This window comes from Daphnia magna, linkage group LG8 (genome assembly GCF_020631705.1).
Source record: "Daphnia magna isolate NIES linkage group LG8, ASM2063170v1.1, whole genome shotgun sequence".
Lineage (NCBI taxonomy): Eukaryota > Metazoa > Arthropoda > Branchiopoda > Diplostraca > Daphniidae > Daphnia > Daphnia magna.
In genome coordinates this window covers 4,674,777-4,691,933 of record NC_059189.1, presented here as the reverse complement: position 1 = coordinate 4,691,933, position 17,157 = coordinate 4,674,777, and the positions used below count along the sequence as shown (strand labels likewise).

The 17,157-nt window shown below is 40.7% G+C and overlaps 1 protein-coding gene and 1 long non-coding RNA gene across 6 annotated transcripts in view; one reads left to right on the top strand and one right to left on the bottom strand.

Moving 5' to 3' along the window:
- Positions 1-2,525: 2,525 nt before the first annotated feature.
- The window catches only part of LOC116928272 (protein unc-13 homolog B), a 58,833-nt gene continuing 44,201 nt past the window's right edge, over positions 2,526-17,157 (top strand). For all 5 annotated transcript variants that reach the window (XM_045178198.1, XM_045178197.1, XM_045178195.1 and 2 more), the window contains exons 1-3: positions 2,526-3,086; positions 14,409-14,438; positions 15,554-15,656. In XM_045178198.1, coding sequence (XP_045034133.1) covers positions 3,065-3,086; positions 14,409-14,438; positions 15,554-15,656 — 155 coding nt within the window. In that variant the 5' untranslated portion in view covers positions 2,526-3,064. The remainder of the gene's footprint in view (positions 3,087-14,408; positions 14,439-15,553; positions 15,657-17,157) is intronic.
- Positions 8,519-12,056, bottom strand: LOC116928336. The gene is made up of 3 exons (XR_004397148.2): positions 11,908-12,056; positions 10,718-10,894; positions 8,519-10,474 (listed from the first exon to the last, which is right to left on the bottom strand). It is a non-coding gene; the product is annotated as an uncharacterized LOC116928336 (long non-coding RNA).

Genomic DNA, 17,157 nt, shown 5'->3' with positions numbered 1-17,157 from the left:
AGAAACATGACCAGTTACAGACTGCATACTACTCCTCGATCCGATATCGACAATAAAGCTCAATCTAATCCAACGAACAAAAACAATCAAACCAAAATATATTTAAAAAAAAACACACACACACTGAAAGATTGCGAGTGAGTTTGGCGATTCGCGTGTCAGTGTCGACGTTGGCACAACTGAAAATCTATCCGATTTTTTTGTTCAAAGGTTTGTGCAATAAGGAAAACGAGCGTATAGCTGTGTGCCAGAGAACCGGACACAAAAGCCATTCGGATATAGTCTTTCAGACGGAAATATTCCTGACGTCATCAGCTGAGTATATGTAGACAGTGAGTATAGTCGACAATTGCGTGAGCTGCTTTACGTACACATATCCCATGCGCGTTGCGTGTCAGCTATAGGCTCACCCAGTCTCCTCCCCCTTCCAAGCCCAACTCTTCACTGTTCCTCACTCCCAACTCGCCCCATTCGCCAATCAATAAATGGTATACATACATTTATATATATAACTTTCCTTTTGGGTATCTCTAGGCACTCTATGGGTCCCGAGTGAAACTTTATAGAGTAGCCTATGGCATTTCTATTGCGCTCATTGAATGATACGAATTGACAGGTCAAACAATCCGGGGTTTTATCTTCTAAAAAAAAATAAATAGGGGGAATCAAAACTGTTTATTAGAACGATGTCATAGTATGTCTTTATTTAAGAAGAAGAGTCGAGTTAAAAAATTGGGGTAGAACAGGATTTGATTTACGGTAGAACCTTTTGTTGTGTCGTGGATGTGGCAGTCGACGACGACGGCGCCGCTTGTTGGCCTTTTTGAACAGCTTCATCGACGTCGACCACCAGAAGGCGTCTTAAACTGTTTCCACAGCTGTAATAGGAAGTTCACGTTACCATCGCCATCATCGTTGTTGTCAGTCCAAGCATCGATGATCGCCTGCCGGAAGGAGAACGTTGCATCAAAAGAAATTATTTAGCCAAAGTTATTCGTGTTACAATTAAAGCAAGTCAATTTCCGGAAGACCCATCCGAAATGGCGTGAAACAGTTCGTGATTTATACCGTGCAAGCCATCGCTGCTCTTCGTCCACTTTACGTTAACCCGTGGCCAACTTGAAGAGTGCCACATCTTCGACGCCGATGAGCCTACTGCTTACGTTAGTTATTTATCGGCAACGTTCATCGACACAACACGATTGGTTGCCGATCGAGTTCCATCGTCAGCAGCGTGAACGTGAAAGTCTTTCGGTATCGCTGCTTTCGTGTGTGATTTTCTTCGGTACGTGATCCCTTCCTTTTCGGTTGAATGTAGCCGTCCATAGATGGCGATCGCTGGCGGTCTGGATGTGAAAATGGCGCGGACCAAGTAGAAGCGGGGCAACACGCGGGACACATTAAGAAGGGCGCAGGAAGACCACAGTGGATTGAAGCGCGGCGCGAATGATGGTCGACTACCGGTTCGATATGCTAGTCCATGAAACGAGCTGTCAGTTTCTGACGACACACAACACAGTGGTCGATAAAGAGGAGGTCTGAAGCAGGAAGCAAAAGAGCATTGGAGGCGGAAGAACACAGTAGGATATGCAAGTGATCCAACCTTGAAGCAATCGTCGAGCCAGAGAAATAAATCCAAACGAGTGGCTCTTGTTCTGCTCACTTGAACAAGTTCTACTTTAAATGTAGCAGCACACGATTTCTGGCTTTTCTTTCTTGTCGTTTTGCCATCACGCAGCCAAGAAAAGCCGTCCGCCGTTTGATTGTTCTTCATCTGGAGGAGGAGCCAAGCAGGCGCCGACCATCACAATCGGACGGCAAAGGATCTTGGGGAAATCGCTTATAAGATCCAAAGCCGAGTTGGATACAACCACAACATTGATGATCGGCACACGGTGCGAACCGAAAAAAACAAACAAAACACATATCGGCCGGAGATATAAAGTGAAAAGCGGCATCGCTGCAACCGATCGCGCACTACGTCAAGCCAGACCCTGACTCTTGCTGTTAGATTGCTACAGTGCGCCAGTGTGTCTGCGAGAGCGAGAGTGTGTGTGTTGTGTGTCTGTGTTAGTGGAAGAGAAGATAGAGAGAGAAAAAAAGAAAAATTAGACTTGCGTTAACTATCTCTGGGTCAGATAAGCTTTTGACACTAGATGACAGGACAATAACATTCCCTTTTTCTCCACTGCATTCGCCATTTGTTCTGGAAAGGTTGGCCCCCAACAATTTCGGGTCTGTTCAAGGAGCGAGTGGCTAGCTCCTATTGGTCACAAAACAGACGCATCCGCTCACAACTGTGTTCAACGTAGGGTTTCCACACATGGGAAAAAGTGTCAACACAGACGTTCGATCGTTAGTCATCCCCGTTTTTTTGTAATAGTCAAAACTCGAATCGTTTCGCAGCTGGTCTATTCTCGTTCTTCCTTTCTTTCGCTTATTATACTTCGCCTCCTATGACGACGAGTTCCCACAGGAGCTATCCAATAGTTCAAAAAGGAGGGTGACATCGGGACACGCAGAGGAAAACACCTTTTTTTTTTTTCAAAAATGGTTGGCCAGTGCTCCATGGTGGTGGCATAATAGAAAGAACCCTTCTGTCCCAACCAATCAGTCTATGTATGCGACGGCGACGGACGTCGTTTGCAATAGTCCCGGGCCTTTTTGCGTGATCGTCAAGTTGCATAGCAATTGGCAACGAAAATTGTGAAAGAAATCTAAAAAATCTATGACAGAAAAATAGGAAATCTTCCAACGTTGCTGGTGCGTATAGGTCTTGTACGACACACGCTATCGTCCGTGTCTACAGCTGATGTGGAGTATCTTTTTATGTTGTACATCGAACGTCTTTATATCATAACGAGAATGGAAAAAGAATAGACAACAACGTTCGACAAACAACAAGAAGAGTGGATAGTGCAAACAAACGTATTATACTGTCCGGAACTAATAATACAAGGGCACAAGAACGAAACAAAAACAAAAACTTTAGCGAAATTAGACGTGTCCATGGCGAACCCACGTCCTGGAACTAGTCAGAACCATCGGTCTCGTCGCATTAGCTATGTCTCTACTTAGCGTTACGGGTAAGTTAGGCCTTCCCTGTGTGTCTGAGTGTGTGTGTAATCTATTCAAGTTTACTATATATACAGATTGTTGTGTGGCTATCAATCTATGACCGTGCCATGACGACTACAATTTCTTTTGTTAACGACTCGGCATTGTAATAATCATTCGGCACGTATAGCTACACCCGTAAACATTAGCCGCTATCTTAATTCACGTAATTCGTGCGGCCAATCTTGTTATCTATAATATTTATCGCACCAGAGATTGCGAAACGTTTTGTCTTCTTCACGGTCTCACATGTGTACGTTGTGGCCTATTTTGAACCCACTGGATTTCTACTTCCGCCTTTCTCACCGGCATGAACGACACATTTTTTTGTTTGTTAAATTTTGTTAGCGCGTGTCATTTTCGAAATCTTCGGTGTAACATGTCACATTTTTGTTTTTTTGTTGTTTCTCTGATAAATATCCCACCGCGTTATGAACAGACAATATATACAGGGGCAGGTCGATGGGTGCTGGAAAGCTTGACTATACCCAAATCTATAGTGTGAGGAATAACAAGCAGCTGGGTGTGCGATCGATGATCTCCCCATACCCACCCCTTCTCGACACAATCTTATTTCGAGTCTCTCTCTATAGCAGCGCGCCATCCGCCGTTATCGACCGTTCAATCGGCGTTGGCTGCCTTTGCGGCCGCCACCACTACACTATTGAGTGCAGAAAGGGCTCCCCACCGCTGCCAGCTGTGTGTATACGTGTACACACCCACTTTTTTTTTTTTTTTCTATTTTCAATTTTTTTTTTTTTTGGGGGTTTCGAGTTGCCCCGATTGTCGTCCCGAGGGCTCAGAAACAATCAGAGACTTTTTTCTCTTGCGTTCTTTTGTCTCCCATCGCTTTTGCCGATCCGGCCATCTCCTTTCGTTCTTCTTTTTCTTCTTATAGATGCCGTATTACCATTAGATCTACTTTCGTGTAGTCAGCCGCTGTGTAACGGAGCTGCGCGCAAAACGAAATATTAAGTCTGAGCTAACAGGAGAAAAGACAGAACAGATTGAAAAGATGAATGTCACGTGAATTTTAAAAAAGGGCCAAGAGTGCGTTTTAACAGACAGTTTAAGTGCATTTCCACTTAACGGATGTTTAAAAGAAGAATAAAAACAGAGGGGGGGGGGGGAATGTTCGAGTGTTGCTGGAATCGGTAAAAAAAATAGTTTGCAGTAAAAAGGTTGTGCCTCCTGATAAATAGAAAGCTCATTTCTATAAGCTCATATGTGCAAAAAAGGTATACCAGTAACTTTTGTGTTTATAATATTTAGAGTGAGTATAAAAGATAGACTGCTGGCTAGTGAAGTGAACTAAAAATGAAGCCAATATTAGAAAGAGAGGACAGCCCCATACTAAACGTCAAAGTGGATCTCTGCATCTTCTTCCTTTTTTCTTTTCCTAGTCCCCAACGACGAACGACTTCCAAGAACAGTCTTGTGGTTCTATTTACTTCTATATAGATATATAGTCCCTATAGATCTATATATTATACACGACTATATTTCTATGTGCAGTAAATATCGTAATAGAACTCGAGCTGGGCAACAGGAAATTCGAGAGATCAGAAAATAAGCCGAGAAAAATAAAAGCGTATAGGGAGGGGAGAGTTTAAGACGCCAAATCGATAGATAAATATATGTGTTGACTGAGGGAACACAAAGAGCAGACCGGATGACCGGTCCTAACCTTTGATTCCTCATGTGATGATGGGCCTGATAATACATGTTTGATTTAAATAAGAAGAAAAAAAAGAAAAGAAATTCAACCCATCTGTTCTCGACAGTCGCATTTTTGTTTTCTGATTGGTTCCGCCCTTGCGATGACGTCATATTTTATTGCGTCTTAAATTCCGCCCTGGATTGCACAATCCCAGCGAAATAGCGCTTCTTATTTCAGCGATTGAACCGCAGGGGCATTAGGTACGCGTATTATAGATAAAAGCGAACGTCTTTGACCATTATAGATCGTATTTATAGATATGTTGCGAACTATACGAACCGGATTACAAAGGCAATTTCTCCTTCACGCACGCCTTCCCATCGTCTCCCGCACGGAAAAGGGGCGTTTGTATCAAGATCTACGCAAGGCTACAACATCAACTCGCTTGATTGTTTATCCCGCACAGAATAAGTGTGACATTGCACTAACTTTTGGGTTCTTGTCACTCACACACACAAAAATCCGTTACATTAGATATGTAAAACGAAGAAAAAAATTGGCCTTGTGGTGATAGTGACCTTAGACAGCTCGTATGTGGTGTCGACCGCCGATGATGGATTCACGCGGTCAGTCCTTTCCGCAAGCTGACTGTCCAAACATTTTTTATTCTTTCCCTTTTTCTTAAGATTTTTTTTTAAAAAAAGGGGCTTCTGAATTGATAGCTGCTTACTGCCGCCAGTTTGCCCATCCATCTCGTATATCTGCATCCTATTATGTGCATAGAAGTAAAAATAATCCGAGTAGCCTACGCGATAAACAGAAGGGAACAAAAAGAGGATTTTTTGTTGTTGTTGTTGTTGCGTATGAATATTTTGATAGCCGTTGGCTCTTTCTTTAAATATTCAGTAGCTTTCATAAAGCAATGGACAGTTGACGATCCCGACATTGGTCTCATATGCCTTTCTTTACTTCATATAGAATTGTGTTTTTGTTGTTGATGTAGACGTTGTCCCCTCTGGCCAACGTCCATTGAATGAATCATCTTTTTCTCTCCTTGATTATACTGTGTGGGATTTTCACCCTTCCCTTTAGCCAAAATCAATACGACGAAAAAAACAAAAAACAACACAAACTTTTGACATAATGGAGACAGATATGTCGAACGATATCGAGCTAAGAATGAAAATTGTTTCATTTAATTTTAATTTCACGTTTCATTTTTTTTTATTCTTTGTATACTTTCGAACTGGAAGTTCCGCTTGTTTATGTGCGTGATTATTGACCCACATATATCCACCGATATGTCTAGATGGATAGCAGTCACTGCGCAGCGCTGGAGTATATAATGTGGATCGATAGTTTTTGGCTCGTCGTTCCTCTATTTATAAATATCCGTGTATCAATAATGATGGTAAATATAGACCTTATTTACCAACAACGAGTCAGTCTTTTGTATTTTACATTGACCCAAAATTAGAAAGAGGTCAAATATAAACTGAGCAAATTATTTATCGGCTCGTAGGTATAGTCATTGAGAAGCTTGTGCTGTTAATTTTAATGAAAGGCGGGGTTGGCTATTCAAGAAAAATGCACATGACATTTTATTCCAAAAACGAAACGGTATTGATGTCATTATTTAAAGACTTTCCCATGTAGTATGTATTGCTCTCTTGAATTTTTTATGATGGAGGATATTCGTTTTTTCCCTATGGTTTTTGTAATGCAGAGCGTGGGGGGTGGGCGCATACCTTTTTCCTGATGATGCGCAGATATCCTTCTCCGGATGAACGACTGATCTCTGGCAGACTCCATTTCATATAGTATTTCGCACACGGATTGGATAATATGTGAACGGATTGGGTTCATCATACGAGGTTCTTCTTTTTTGAATATGAAAGCTTCGGTATACTACGAGGGTAGCGCACTTAATTGCGGGTCGACGAGTAGTATGGTACACGCTGCATGAGGTCGTGTTGCGGGTCTGTTTTCCAGTTTAACCCAATTAGACTGGCTAAATAAAACGATGCGATGCTAACAAGAGAGAAAGACATAAACATCAGGGTCCGTACGGAGACAGATTTGCCCACGCTGCAATCGTTTGAGTTGAAAGGCATATTCATAAGGCATTATTCGGATGAGCATTTTGAAATTTTCAACGAATCTTATCTAATAATTTGAGGGGAACGAATGGTACTAATCAGACGGTTTTGTTTCAGTAGTGGTAATCGGTATTGTGACATGTGAACCTTTTATGTGTAACAGTTTAGGTCACGTAACTGCATAATGAGGAAACTTAAATTTTTGATGACTACTCACGGAATGAGGACCATTAAATATTAGTGGGCCCACTAACCATTATTGTGTGTTCTATTATGGTATCCAGTTTATTAATATAGACAACCAAGAATACTAAGAAGAAGATCAATCGTTTGTTAAGTGGTGCCCTTTGTGAATGGTGACACGGCAGGGGTATCGAACAGTCACGTTCGATGGAATTTGAAGGGGTTAACAATGTTCTTAATCGAAATTTGCGGTTCTTTAATTTGATAGCCCTAATTATATTAGTTTGATTCCGTTATGTAATGAAGTAAGGTTGAATTCGTCCCATTGCAAGTTGCCTCTGGCTATAATTCATGAGGTCATAGGGAAAGACGAGACTGGCTAGTCGCACCACCCGAAGATAACAAACGGATGAGTTTCCATCATAAGGATACATTTTTGTTTGTTTTTCATTACAAGAATGATTGTATTGAAAGAACTTTGGCATAAAGTCTTCAGAGCACTACAGTACACGATGTGTTGTCTCTGAATATTTATCAGCATTCAGTGCAGTTGTTGCGCAACAGCAATTGCAAGTGTTGTTAATAAGTCCATGGTGCAAGTATTGTCCTGGAAGAGGAGAACAACAAATTCGGGTACTTCCGTGTTATTATTTGTTCAAGTTAAAGAGTTAAGGGTTAGTTTGTTCTTTCTGAGAATGTTTCTCAAATGTAGCAGTCCTACCTGCTATATTATTGGATGGTCTCTAACATTTTCCAGCCCATGAGGCTAACACATAACCTTTATTCAAATTCAACAGAAAATCAATCACAACAAATATTGAAAATATTCGTACAAGAGTAACCGACATGAAAGGCTACGTTTTTTAGTCGATTGAAGAATTCTTTGCTGTAACAATTAAATATGAAACCATTCATAGGATGGCACAATTAATAGCTGTTAATGTTCATTTACTATCATTTGGTTCCTACAAACAGGTGTCCGTACAACTGTAAATCCGGCTTCGTAGACGTAACGTTGCTGATTGTACCGCTTGGAGTGTGCCCATTGAGATCCCCGTTCAGCCAACTGTTTGGAGTTTGTCCTCCGTCTTCTACTTGCTTCTTAAAAATCATTATACTTTTAAAGAACTTGGACATAAAATCTTAAGAGCACTACGAACCACGATGTGTTGTTTCAGCATACGTTTTAGCATTCGGTACAGTTGTTGCGCTACAGCAGATATAAATTGTGTAAATAAGTCAATGATACAAGTCTTGTCTTGGAAGGACAAAACAACAAATACGGATATACTTTCGTGTTATTTGAATAAGATTGTGTGGCATGAAATAAGCGCAGCGTTTCCAAACCCAGCCCAGCTAGGGGGAAACATCCTTGACTTATTGTTGTTTAGCCTTCATGCACACTATAATCGAGGATTTCAGAGAGCAAAAATCAAACACTACATATATAAAAATGTTGGTCGTCTGTATCGACGTGAGCGGCTGAGCTTTCCATTTGACAGAAAAAGCAATTGCTGCATCAATTGAATTGCGAATCATTTATTAGAAGGCGCAATTAATATCTGATATGGTTCATTTAATGTAATTTGGCTGCTACGACGGAATTCGACTTCATAATGTAGAACGTATGGTTTTCCGTTCAGTTAGATTCCGCTATGTTATGGTGTTAGGTTGAATTCGTCCCATTCCAAGTATCATCTATATAATCCTCTGGCTATGCTTCCGTACGTCATATAGGAACAGGCGAGACTATGGCTAGTCGAAACGCTCGGGGACAACAAACTGAATTCCATGATGTTCCACATAAAGATATTTCTAGTTTTTTTTAGTTTTTCAGTGCAAAAATCAATGTATTTAAAGAACTTCGGCATGAAGTCTTCAGAGCACTACGGTACACGATGTCTTGTCTCTGAATACTTATCAGCATTCAGTACAGTTGTTGCACAACAGGAATTGCAAGTGTTGTTAATAAGTCCATGTTACAAGTCTTGTCTTGGAAGAGGAGAATAACATATACGGGTACTTTATAATTATTGTGTCAAGATTATCAAGCCTGTAAGTGTTGGCTACGCTCTTTCTATTTGGGCTGGTCGGTTTTTCTTAACCGATGACTGAATTATTATCAGGTTTGATTGATCCCCGCGAATCAACGAAGATCAAGTCTTAGATATACTGAAAATATTGGCTAACAATACGCACATGATCAAGCAAAATATCCAGTGGACTGAGAAATCGTTTACTACAGCAATCAAATTTGAAATCATTCACAGGATGGCGAAATTAATAGCTGATAATGTTCATTTGTCAAAATTTGGCTGCTGCAACAAGTGTTCGTCCAACTGTAAATTCAGTTTCGTAGATGTAACGTTTCCGATCTTGAGGCGTGTCCATTTGAGTCACTGTTCAACCGACTATTTGTACTTTGCCCTCTTCTTCTGCATGATGTTGATCTCCCGTTAATTTCAGTTTCCCCGTAGATACAGTTTATTTTGGTGAACGGATCACTTGATTTCAAAATCAAATTGTAATTTGTGCCTGCGGCTGCGTGAGTGATGAAGATTGGCAAAAGCGCAACATGCGGAAAGCCAAACAAGAATGTCGGGACATGTCACTACTAGGGCTAATGGAACCCTTGATAATTTACTGAGAACATTAGGACGCTAGTAAATAATAAAAAATAATCTTTAGTTTATCCAGAGCTCGTCTTTGAAAAGGAAATTGGCTCAGTCACGATCAAGCCTGTTTATCTTTACATATAAATTGTATGGACTACAGTCGAAGGACCTTCCTTATCGATAACAGTTACCTCATCTAACACTATTTTTTAAGTGCTGACATCAATTTCTTGTGATGTTTGCCCATCGTATTAATTTCGAACTTGACAAACAAGTGGCTACGGTTTTTGATTTGTCGTTTAGGGTGTGGCAAGCCCAGCTCCTTTCCCTAAGATTCAGAAACGCAATTTCACTGGTAAAAACGTTGTTTCCCTTCCAAACGTAATATCAAGTTACTTACCCAATATGAAAAGTTTCATATTTTTTTTTAAAAGAAAACTTCATTATCTGGTTACTTTTAATCACCTTCTAGTTAATGCAAGAGAAGCTACATGTTTGGTTTTTTCCTGCTTTGTTTCGTGATTGGGGAGTTGTACCAAACGGCCCTTGCGGGAATAGAGGACCGCACCCGTTTCTGCCATTCCGCACATTCTCACTTTGAAATCACGAAGGTTCTGCCAGAGGTTGCACACGTATACGCAATCTGATTAGCCACGTCGCTTCATTCGAAATCCGGTACACGAATAAACGGCAGCCGGATACAATCGAAGTACGACGAAAAATCTTGCTCTCTCGTTCTGTTATTCTGCTGCGTCATTTGAAGTGGGGGTCGCCTCTGTTTGCCCGTCAAGTATTTCACCCTGAAAAAGAAAAAAAAAAGGGCGTGCCGGTAGGGATTTAAACATTCCATTAATCCGTCTTCTGTTCGTTGGGGGAAAATAGAAAATTCGGAGAACATCCTTTCCTCATTCCGCTCACGGAGGAAGAGCGGTAGCATCCACGCGCACTTTCCTCCCACTCGCAGCACCGGCGATGAGGTTGGCGGCCACCAATTTCTAAATACTTTCTCTTACTTCCTTCCTCAAAATCGTGGCAGCACTTACTATCGAAGATGGATCTTCTCTCCCGTCGCCCATTAGTTCCTCCGAAGTCGTTTAAATTCCATTTCAAATCCCAGTGATTGATATCATCGCTGCAATTTTTTTTTCGAAACGAGGTTACATAAAAGGGAGCGATTGCGAATATTCGGTTGCTACGCTAAACGTCTAGAGCAGAAAAACCTAAAAAGAAATGGCAAAACAAAAAGAGTAAATAAATATTAAATAAATACAAGGCCGCCGCGCAACGCGGTTAACACAAGATTTGTCAATGTCGAACAACTGATATGAAAAAGTCTTTTCCCCTAATATAAAAGGAAGAGACGATCGTGAGAAAGACGGACGTAAAAGATAAACAAGGGCAACGGCAGAGCTAACGGGATGACACTGTCGAGTTGCCCAAATAATTTATTGATGGGAAAAGGAATGGGAAACATTTGTTGACAAAACGGAACTTTGTACGACACAGCAGGAAGCCACTGGAAATGTTTGATAGGCACACACAAGTTGTCCTTGCTACTTGAAAAATTGGGTTACGTTCGATCTGCCGTTACGTCATTCTGGCGCAGTAATAGAAATATAATTAAATAATTGAACTCATTTGTGCGATGAATTCAGTCTAATGGCTTTCCAGTCTGAAGAAGCTTCCTATTGTGTCTGCAGCTATCAGACGGACTTATGCTGGACTAATGCGGATTTATCAGAACTGCCAAAGTGTGAGATCCAAATTTTGGGAACAAGTGCAAAAAAGGAACAAAAGAAGAACGTGTTTGGTGCATTAAATTCGTAAAAAAAAGGGGGATAAATGCATCTGGCAGAGCGTAGGATCAAACAGAGAAGGGGGGGGGGGGGGAGGAAACCGCAAGGCGGCCATTTTGCGAATAAAATAAATATGGAAATCAAAGAAAACGAGAATCTTCAGCACGCATCAGTGACGCGAGTACGTGGGCTCTAAACATCCAACAGGATAGAGAAAGGGATATTAGAAGAAAGAGGAAATCTCTATGTCAATAAAATGCGTCAGAAGAATTTCAGACGTGCGCCGTAGGGTTTTTCTCCGTGGTAAATTGCGCGGGCAACCAACAGGGTCCCGTGTTCAGCGCGTCTTCCTTGGCAACGCAACTGAACCTCGCGCGCATTTTAAAAGCGTTTACGCAAACAAAGTTATCTTCCTACGTAGAGTATCAATTTCTTACCGAGTTTAAAGGATGAACTCGCCTTCGGAAGAACTGCATGTTATTGACAGCATTCAATTCAAATTAGTTGGCGTGTACTTCCCGTTTGTCACAGCATCCGCCAACGTATAAAATATAAACTACATCCTGTTAGGGCAGTTGGTAGTGGCTCTTTATGCTGCTGCGTTTAGATATATAATGTAAACGTATAACAACCTTTGTGTCCTTTATGTACAGAGAGGCTGTTGACAACATGTTCCGCATACAAAATGGTGGGCTTTCCTCGTGGGTGGGACGTCCCACACACCACCCACTGCAATCGATAATGCTGACGATTAAAGGCTATCCTTTTATGTTGGTTACCTTGGTCCTTTTATCGCGTTATTATTCTCGTTAGACCACAGTGTGTTGTGCCGTGACAATTTTTCATCGTCATATTATCACGTGTGATACCCGTTTCTTTGGAAACTGCGAGTCAATTGTGTTACGGGAAAAGTGGAGGACGAAGGGGAGCACATGCTCGCAATCTTTAGGGAGATTCTTTACCAACAACTGGGAGGGTTTTAATAATTCAGAATCGGGGAATTCAGATGTTGGGACTGGTTTGACATCGTAAACGTAAAATTGACAAGCAATTGTGAAAATTTTAAAATACTTTTAGTTTGACGATTTTTACAGCAATACATTACGATGTAGCCCGTAAGGAAGATGAGTCACGTCAATTGTGGCAAGTGACGAAGGCGGCAACTGACTTCAATCGATGCCAGATTTCCAACTTTTCACTCAAATAAATATTAAAACTTCACAAAAAAATATTTTATAATGATCTAAAAACATTTTTTGACCAAAGATGGTGATTTAAATGTTAAACAATGTCATTAAAAATGAAATAAAAAATGATCAAACTTGGCACACACTAGAAAGAAACGATTCTTCCCGCCTAAGGCCTATCACCGGATGTAGCCATTAGCCTTTGGACGGTGCTGAACTGTAGACGTTAGGCATACGAAGCAAACATGGCAGCTAAAGTTTTCGTAGCAAAACTAGTGACTCCGCTAGGGACACATAGTGACAAAACGTTCCACAGCCAGTCGAAAGTATTCTATATTGTGATTGTAAAGTTTGTGATCACACATCTCCTGCCGGCTTGATTTTACTGTACTGCTAGGCGACACAAAACTTGGTAACTGAAATGATTGTTATATGATTGTATCTATGGCATCGTGTTTCGTGTAAAATGAACTGTTTCCTATTTTGCAACTTATCCAATTTGTCGAATTCGTGGTCGATGTGGTCGCTATGCAAAGTACGAGGATTTTGAAACTACCTCAACAAAAATTTTGTTACCGTAACACACAAAGCGCCATTAACACGTGGTCAATGGCGCCTTGGCCCGATTTGCAATTTTTTGTCTGTACGTTTAAGAATTTTTGAACCCTGTATTTTGCTCAAGTACAAGTCTCATTCGTATTAGCATGTCATGCTGTACGTAGTTACCAAAGACGAATCTGACATAATTAGTGTCCCTCACAAAGAATTGCAGTAAATTGATTTGAGGCCCCAGTCTTTTTGCAGGCCATGCTGTTTAATGTGTTATTCAAATCTTGGGTACAAATGTTTTTGTGAAATGTGAATGAGTTTAAGTTTAAAGCGATTTTAGTCGAGAATAATTAGATAAATTTCCTACGTGAATCTCATTTTGGCCAATTGACGTACCCTTTTCATTAGCCCTTTGCTTCGAGTAAAAGCAAGTAGTTAATTCAATCGACTCGAACTACTTTGGTTAAAAGAATCACTGCTACTTTGTCAGATTTTATCGTATTTAATTCTTTTAGGACACATTTTTCGATTTATTAGTTGGTAGTACTGGGCTCCTTGTAATTTAATTTTATTATTTTGCCATCTGTTGACTCTTACTCAAAGCGCCATAGATTTCACATTTACGTTGGAGAAATGTCCTTGATTTTCCTTATGCTTCCCACAGAAAAGAAATCTTTTTCCTAGTCAACTGTTGGGCATCATAACAGGCCACACGACTGCAATTGTTTAATCTTTTACAATATACACTCACCATTTTACTTTCTTTTTTGCTTAATTACAGACAGTTGTAAAATAATACTGAATGTAATTAGGCTTGCAGTCTCATAGGACTGCAATACAAGATGGTTGGATGCTGTTAAAGGTCAAAAGCAGTTAACAGACTTGTCTTTCGTTCAGTTTCTCTTCCTAATCTCGAAGACGTTTGACCTTTTTACAGCATTATTTCTAATAGACATGTTGCAGCTATTTAGCAAGAGCTCTTATTATTTTCTATTATTCAAAGAATCGTTGGAGCTTACGTAGTTTAAGTACTTTCGGCAATTGAATAAAGTTTCTCGAACTTTCTTGCATCATTCAATCCGCCATTTTTTGGGGGTGGGGGGGCTGTTACTATGCAGCCACATGTGCTTTGTTATATTGATGTGTGTTTGTGCTTACATGTAACTGATTTTTAACGTTCTTTTTTTTCTCTGTCTTTACAGTGAAACGGGCCAAGTTCGCGGGACCAAGTGGTAAGTCTTATCATCACGTTTCTCTTTTTGTGTGTCTGTTTTCGATGTCGTCTCTCGGATGTGTGTCCTTGTTTTTTGGCTTTTCTTTTTACGCGTGGTCCATCATTCGTGGCAACAGAGGAAACTACACGCCCATCTTGACAGCTTGATTCAGTTTAATTTCCGCTCTCCATCGTGTCCAGTAAAAGAAAAAAGAATTCCATTGATGTCAGAAATAAGTCCTTAAAAAAAATAAAAATAAAAGTAAATGCACGTTGCCTTGGTTGATCAGTCTGTTTCGAATGCCACCTCCTTTATTTAATCCGCATCTATTGCCAGCTGTTTGACGCTGATAGCGAGTTGGTGTTGTGCGCGCGTTTGGTATAATTTCCCTCCTCCGCTTTGGTGCGTACAAATAAAACGGCTGCAAAACAGTAAACGGCATTGCGTCAACAAGCTTATCGATCTGCTTCAATGTCAGCAACGAATGCCACTCCTCCGTTGGACGCGTTCTTTATATTCTTGAGTCGCATCAGCACAACGACGATTTGCAATTGACTTATTTCGGGGTATCCTTTTTTTTTTTCGTTCTCTACGAACTGCTTTTGAATGTAGCAGCACTTGTGGGGGAGGGGGATCTATATAGTTTTTTTTTTTGTTTTTCTTATTTTAAAATGCAGTCGCTGACTTTTCTTCTCTGGCAAAAACAATTACCAGAGAAGAGAGGACTTGTTTCATTTCCCTGCGCTTTTTTTTTTTGCTAACATTTGGCGTTTGATCTTTTGTCATATATATTAAAGAGCCTTTCAGCATGGTTGCTCAAAGCAATATGGCTGTATACATAGAGACGTTTGGACGTTTCATCAAGGTAAAAGCAGTGCCTTTCTAAAGGGAACACGTCTGTACTGAAAGGTCAGCGAGAACAGCTTCTTGGCCAGACCTTCCCTATTACCTTTTGCAGCAAACAAGTGAGGGAAATTGAATCGCAGATGGGAGAAGCCATTGTATATTGTTCTGTTCTTGATTGTGTCTGCTCATGATGGCGCTAGCGATAGCCTGTTTGTTTTCTCAATCATTGCTGCGTTTCCAAGTTTTATTATTTTTAAAATTTTATTTCTTATTCAATTGATTTGCAGCCAACCAGCTCAACACGTACGTGACTCTCCAATTGCAAAATGTCAAATCCACGACGATCACCGTTAAAGGGGCCAATCCCGCCTGGGAACAGGATTTTCTATTGTAAGTCATTTTTAAATTATTATCCTATCATAGATAAGAAAATGCATGATACAGGTGATGCACGTGTGCCTAAGTAGGTCGGTAATTCTGTCCGCATTACTACACACAATGAACTGGCATCTCAATTGATTGACGCTGCATTTTGCGCGTGTCACGAAAATGCACACTTGGGTTGGAGGGGGAACGATTCGGTTTAAGTGCAGTCAACCTGAAAAACAAAAGCGGATCGTTTTTTACGTCTGGTCTAGCTCCATAAAATTATGAGAATGACTTAGTCGATATTGGCGGGGGTGACAACTGACGTCATGACGGGCTGATGGTCTTTGTTGTGGACTGTGTGTGCGCATTGGCTTATACCCGAAAGCCGTATTTGTTTAAATGTAGGTCAGCACTTGGCCATAGATTGGGAACTTTTATTTTTTGCGCATGCAACGATGTTGACAACTTATCGCTTGAATTGCGGGACAAAGGCTTTTCAGCTTAGTTTATCGGCGTGGATTTCCTCTTGGCGTAGCTTTCTGAGTCATTATGTTGATGCGCCATTAAATTACCAGTTAAAATCGATTTTTTTATTTCACATTTTTACGTAGTAGTTCCGATTACTTAAAGAGTTATCTGTTTGATAGAATTGCTTTGCGTCTGCGTGATGAAGCGATTGGCCGTGATCATTCATCTGTCCAATAACGTGATATGTTAGTGACACTGGGGCATCGCGCATGATGCATTGCTGCCGGTGCCGTCTATTATTGCGTGTCACGTAAATTTGCCTTTTTAAACTCGGAAAACGATAGTCAAGCGTGTTGTTGTAGACTGCAACACGCTAAAGTACGTAGAGAGAAATAGGGGCAACGAAATCGCGTTTAAACATCAAACTCTGACTTAGCATTGCGCAATCGCTACAAACGGTTGGATTGAAAAATAAATCGAGACGAAGGGGGTGAAAAAATGCAGACTTGGGTTTAGGAAATATATGTAGGTCACTGAAAAAAGAAATGCTGTAATCAGAGGAATCTTTTTACACATGTAATAAAGGCCGCCAACTTATCGGCTCGTGTGATCGGGGCAAGGTCTCGAACGCGTTAGAAAAAAAATAGCACGACGTCGAAAAAAAGGGTATTTGTAGTACAAAAGAGCAAACAAAACACAACCAGTGGGGCAGGAACTGTTGGCAAAGAATCACAAACACATCACATACGTGAAAGAGAAATCAAAGAAAAAAGCGGAACGATCGATTTGGAAAGTGCTGAGTGCTGGTCGAGTGAGCTGGGAAGTGACGCACGTCTACACCCCAAAACACTCGAACAACATGCTAGATACACAACTGGTATTATAGTACATGTTCCTGTTAAACCTCGAGGCAAATTCGCATGATCCTGTTCGATATATTTGTGAGGGATCTTGCGAGGATTATTCAAAGAGCTAGAGCCAATTGGACTTGCCAATCTTCACAATGTTGATGATTTTCCCCGTACTATTCGCGCTCTGTCTACTGTTTGCACAG